The sequence below is a fragment of the Eurypyga helias genome, unplaced genomic scaffold (assembly GCF_000690775.1).
Source record: "Eurypyga helias isolate BGI_N326 unplaced genomic scaffold, ASM69077v1 scaffold30195, whole genome shotgun sequence".
In the NCBI taxonomy this organism is placed as follows: domain Eukaryota; kingdom Metazoa; phylum Chordata; class Aves; order Eurypygiformes; family Eurypygidae; genus Eurypyga; species Eurypyga helias.
In genome coordinates, this window is record NW_010252520.1 from 280 (window position 1) to 6,392 (window position 6,113).

A 6,113-nucleotide genomic window follows, 5' to 3' on the forward strand; every position below is an offset into this window, starting at 1 on the left:
TGCAGAGACTGGCTGGTTTTCTGAAGGATGCACTTTGTCATTCTACAGAAAATTATCCTTGATACTGCCTGTGCTATTTTGATGTCTCCTCGTGAGCTCAGGTTCACTGAAAATAAGGTTAGGGAAAAATAAAGAAAAAGGTTTTTAAAAGCAGATTAATTGAAAAGCAAACCAAAAGCGCCTAGTGGTTTAGGACCATCTTCATGGACAGGACATATGTTTTCCATAGGTAAAGCCATGCTGAGCGTGATAATGCGTCACATGCTGGTGGATCGCGTTGTGTTAAAAGGGTGACTCTGACACCAGTTCGTATAAGACCAAAGGTACTGCGGGTCTACCAGATAAATTCCAGGGTATGGATTTGGGGCATAAGAGATGGTGAAGGATGTATCTGGTTCTCAAATGACATGAAAGGCCCTGGAGCATGCAGGGAATATGACGTGTGGACTATTATAAATAATATATTTGGAAAGTTTGTGGACAGCATCCCGTGACGGCCAGCACTATGGCATATTAGGGACGTTCAACCTAGCCCACACTTTTGCAGCCCTCTCCTGAGTTGAAATTTTCCATCTAGTCTTGCCACGGCAGTGAGCTAAGCCCAAACCTTGGGTCACAGCGTTTTCCTCCTGCTGGGATGTGCGGAGGGGACCATGGAGGCCTCCAGCCTCCCTCTGCAGCCTCATCCTGCGGGATCCGAATGACAAGGCAGGCGAGGGTTTGGGAAGTGTCACAAATCTGGGGCTGTCCGCTTTCCCTCCAGGAAGTCCTGCTAAAGGGGTTCACAACTCTTGTAGTATGAGTGAAATGCTGCAATTTTTCCCATTTCCTTTCCCGACACAGGCTGGTGGAAGAATATCGGTGTGCCAGCCGATGGTGCACTGTTGCCAAAACCACCACTCTCCATCAAGAGCTTCCTGGGACAGAGAAGGTGGAAAGCCCAGGTGTTTCAGCACTGTTGGCTAACACAGGGCATAGCGTGTGTTCCAGAACAGAGGACCTAGCGAGCTTCTCAGGGTCCCCTGGTGTGAGAGACTGTCTTTCAGGAGTTCAGGCTCTGAGGTCTTCCCCGTCACCAGCAGATACTGCACCGAACATACAAAACCAGTCACCGAGCATGCAATGGTTTGCTGGAGTTAACAGAAGTCTTTAGTGTACCAGGACTGTACAAATGGGTCCTTAAATTTGTTTCTAGAAAGTATGTGTTTAATAGGTTCTCTGTGTTCCACGTCCTTAGGGTTAACTCTGTGCCATCTTCTTCTCCAGGTCTTTCACCTCCGCTTTCCTCTTCTCCATTGAAGTTCAGGTGACCATTGGTTTTGGGGGCAGGATGATGACAGAGGAATGTCCCTTGGCCATCACGGTCTTGATCCTGCAGAACATTGTGGGTCTGATCATAAACGCTGTCATGCTGGGCTGCATATTCATGAAAACGGCACAAGCTCACAGGCGGGCCGAGACCTTGATTTTCAGCCGGCAGGCAGTCATTGCAGTGCGAAACGGCAAACTTTGCTTCATGTTTCGAGTGGGAGACCTGAGGAAGAGCATGATCATCAGCGCCTCGGTGAGAATCCAGGTTGTGAGGAAGACTACGACCCCTGAAGGAGAAGTCATACCCATTCACCAAGTGGATATCCCCGTGGATAACCCCATTGAAAGCAACAATATTTTCCTCGTGGCTCCCTTAATCATTTGTCATGTCATAGACAAGCGGAGTCCTCTTTACGATATCTCCGCCGCTGACCTGGCGCTCCAGGACCTGGAGCTCATCGTGATACTCGAAGGAGTCGTAGAAACGACTGGCATCACGACGCAGGCGAGAACCTCCTACATAGCGGAGGAGATCCTGTGGGGTCACCGCTTTGTGCCCATCGTCACCGAAGAGGAAGGCGTGTACGCGGTTGACTACTCCAAGTTTGGCAACACCGTCAAAGTGGCAGCACCCCGCTGCAGCGCTCGAGAGCTCGACGAGAAGCCGTCCATTCTCATCCAGACCCTGCAGAAGAGCGAGCTGTCCCACCAAAATTCCCTGCGGAAACGCAACTCCATGAGGAGAAACAACTCCATTCGGAGGAGCAACTCCATGAGGAGAACAAATCCCTCCCTCATCGTGCCCAAAGTGCAGTTTATCACGCCCGAGGGGAGCCAGAGTGCCTCAGAAACGTGATACACCGCGCTGTGCGAGGTTGGGGGGCTGCGGAAGGAGCCATGGAGTTTGGTTTAAATTTTCTTCTCATTTCATTAAGAAAATGAGAACGCGATGCAGAAAGGAACTGTGCAAGAACTATTTATTCTATTACTTACAGAAAGCACCACCTAATGGCATTAGGAAACACTATAGCACTTAGTGTATGAATTAATTAAAAAATGACATGTACACCAAAGAAAACACAGTTCACATGTAATATAATGTGTATTTATACTTGGTCTAATGGCATGTTAATATTTTTAACCTTATTTTTCCTATCCAGGGCCTCTTTCTTATCTTTTTCTGCTGGCTGTCACAAAATGTGCCTTTTGATATGTAAGTGGGTTACTCACCTGCGGGTAGAAGCAAGCGCATTTTCAAAACTGCGGGATACAACAGCTCCCACAGATTTTGTGCAGGATATTTGGGTATTGATCTTTCTGGGGTGAATTCCTTGTTCTCTTGAAAGGGGTAGCTAAATTCCTTAGTGATTGGAGGTCACTGGAGAAGAGCCAGGTTTTTACCTTCTTTTTTTTCAGATCTTTTCTTTCAGTTGGTTTAGGGAGAAGGCATTTTGAGAGCAAACGCGGGTCAGCTGAAGTGACCTGACCACCCCACAGGAAAAGGGGTGCCGCCCAGCGCAGCACCGGCGGAAGAACCAGCAGCACGGCTCTTGCAGAGCACTGCTCTTCTTTCCAGGGTGAGATAATCCGCTGCAGGACAGCGTGCTTCTGTAATGCAGCTGTAGCCCAAGCTGAGAAACTCAGGTCCTCCCCGCTGCCACCTGAGCATCCATTTCACTAAAATTATTCCAGCTGGAAAAAGCACACGCCTCTTTAACATCCTCTTCATATTGGTGGGAGACCAAATCCTGGTTTGTTTTCTCTTACAAATTCACATACTGAAGGCAACAAGTGTAGTCCCTTCACTTACAGTATTTTTTGTAGGATTAAGCCTTTTTACTTTCACAGAGGTTACTTTTTGCCAGTGGGAATTCACGAGAGGGAATGAGAGGGAACTGTGCCAATAATATTAAAGATAGTGTTTTCAAAACCACCTGAATAATATTCAGGGTGACGTGGGTGCTGCTGCTGAATTACCGTTTTTCAGCAGTTTCACCTCTGTTTTTATGTGACATGGCACTGAGAATTGATGGTAAGGAGCTTTTCTCTTAAAATTCGAATGGGCATTTGTTGTGTAGAGTCTTCCCAAAAAATGTAATCACAAGTTTATCGTCATCACATTTATTTGTTCTACAAGAACAAATACATATTTGACAACTAATTGTATCACATTTGATAATGCTAAACTGATGCAATTTTTCTTTCATCTGTGAATAAGAACTATAATTATGGACAAATTCCAGTTCAAATTTCTTATACGATTTGCCTTATTACGTCTGTGGCTCAAGGACAGTTCTGTCCTTGTGCTGATTCTCGGAGCCACTCAACCGCTTAGGTACTTTTACAGTTTTCAATATTTGCTTATTCCTATCAGGCAAAATAGCCAAAAGCAATGCTGGATTCTCACTCTGTTTGGAATTCCATTTATCAGCACCTGTATGGACAGTTTGCAGCCTTCGTGTAGTGCTGGGTGGTGGCACGGAGGGGCATTGCTCTGTACTGTATGCTCCCTACATTTGGAGCAGGTGTTCTCCAGAAAATAAACACTGTCAAAGTATTTCATCTGAAACAGCAGTGGAAACTGAAGTTTCTGCTAAAAGCATTCATTCCCTGGCCTGCCCATTAATGTTCTGGGAGGATGGTGAACATCTGGAGCCATTAATCTACCTATTGTCTGTCCAAACAATGAACATCTGTAGCTTCCAAGAAGAGTCAGGGTGAAGCATATACAATTTGTCTCTGGACTCCATTTCCAGGGCTGTGAATTTCTTTGAGGCTGTCTGTTTAATAAGTGGTTAAGTCAGATGCTGTACAAAAGCAAATTTTCTACAAAATAAAAAAGTGATGATAATAATTATTTCTCTTCCCTTTTTTTGTTTGCATTCTCTATTCAGTCTTCTATACCCTTAGTCTATTTTGTACCCCAGCCTTTTCCATGGCCCTTTTGAGTAATAATTTGATGTTATCTCAATGCTCGCTCAGTATTTCAGATGAGAATCTGAGCTAAAAATGTTGTGAGTAAAGAAGCTATTTCTTTACTCGCAACCATTTTCTCATTTTCTTCTTAAATATATCCTTCCTTCCAATTGTTATTTCACTTTCATGTCTCTCTCTGTTTTACACCTAATGTAGTCTCTTTCCCATACGGGTATTATAGGGATATTGGTATTTTGAGGTAATACTGAGGCACCTCAGTCATATGCAAGGATGCTGAACAGGTACACAGGGAAGCACCTTGTGTCATGAATGTCATGTCCATATGTGCTGTGCTCCTGATCCTTGCAGGAAATCCCTTAGTGCAAAGCCCCTTTCTTGAGCAAATTTTGAAGTTCTGGAAGAAGCTGTCAGCAGAAGCAGTCGGAGTAAGCCACCCAGCCAGCTGTGAAGAGAGATGGGGTTGTTTTGGGGCTGGCAGGTGTGTTCCTCACTGAAGGAGAGATTTCAGACCCAGCTTTGCAGCATCATGCCTGATGAAAGGGAATGAGCTGGCAGCACCACAATTCAGTATCTTTAATTATTTATTCTTCCAGGCAGCTTTATTGGATGAAAAGGGATTTATTTCAGATTTGAAGTTTTCTGTGTTTAAAGAACACTGTCAAGTTTAGAATGACTGTTGAGATCTGTACCAAATACTGCTGACAGTTCATGCTGGCATTTACTCATCCATCTCTCTCACTGACAGTAAATTAGAAAATTAGAAGCAATAATGTATGAGCATCATGTGAGTGTCATCCCTTCACACTTACTTGTGTCCCTACCATTCCCATCCCCCTGCAATATGGTGTAACTGGAACTGTATGATTGGCATTGCTTATTCTGTGCATTTCCTACACTTTGTCTCTTCCAACAGCCTCCCAGGCAGGTGTTGATGATGCAGCCCTCTGTAGGGAGCAAAACTATTTTCTATGAGTAGATAAGTGATGGTAAAGTCCTTCCAGGACAGGCATAATATCTGGGATTGGACTTTATTTTTGCTTTCTAGGCTGAACTTAAAGAATTCGTCTATTTTAAACAAAAAAAAAAAAAAAAAAAAAAAAGAAGGCAGTGAGACCCTTTGTCTTCTCTTTGGATACTCAGAAGACTGAGAGTTACCATGGCGGGGACGTAGAGAGCAAACAAACACAGGCAGCACTTACAGGGGATATAAAGCTCAGTGCTCCAGGGTTGAAGCCAACCTCTGAGTAATAGGATTTGGAGGAAATTTTCCCTGCTGGCAGGTTATCCCGTAGCTGTCACCTTCAGGATTTCTTGCGCTCTCTTTTGAAACATCTGCTGTGAGCCAGGGACAGCGGCTGGCTGAGCGGGACTGCCAGGGGGTCTGCACCACAGGCAAGGCCGCAGGGTTGCCCTCCAAGGCCAAGGTGGACCAGGGCTGCTGAAGGCACAAGCAGGATAGGAACTGAAGCATGAATCTGATGGAAATGGGATCATGACTTAACGAGCAATAGCTGGGTGTATTTTGGGTGCCCTGGGGCACCCTGCCTGGCCCCCCAGAGATGGCCACCAGTCTCTAGTCAGGGCCGTGACACTCCTGCCTACTCCAAGCATGCCTCTTGGGCACTCTCCTGTGCGCCCTGCTCTACGTGACACTTCCCCCCACAAGCCTGCTGTAAATCATGCTCCAAACCTCGCCGTAATGCTTGGCATCACGGTGGCCTTGTAAAACAATCTTCCTCCTGCAGATATTGCTTCATGGGCACATGTTGCACCACAGCAGTTTGTCCTTGTGAAGACAGCTGCTTGGGTCCATGCACAGAAGGGTTAGCCCGAGTTTCCCGTGATACTCTAGGATTCATACAGCC

At 45.7% G+C, this 6,113-nt stretch overlaps 1 protein-coding gene across 1 annotated transcript; it reads left to right on the forward strand.

The window, feature by feature from the left end:
* Positions 1–1,266: 1,266 nt before the first annotated feature.
* Positions 1,267–2,167, forward strand: KCNJ8 (potassium inwardly-rectifying channel, subfamily J, member 8; the record flags this gene model as incomplete). Its single annotated transcript, XM_010152424.1, has 1 exon — positions 1,267–2,167. A coding segment is annotated over one exon (901 nt), but the record flags the coding sequence as incomplete, so codon positions are not given.
* Between the last annotated feature and the right edge of the window lie 3,946 nt (positions 2,168–6,113).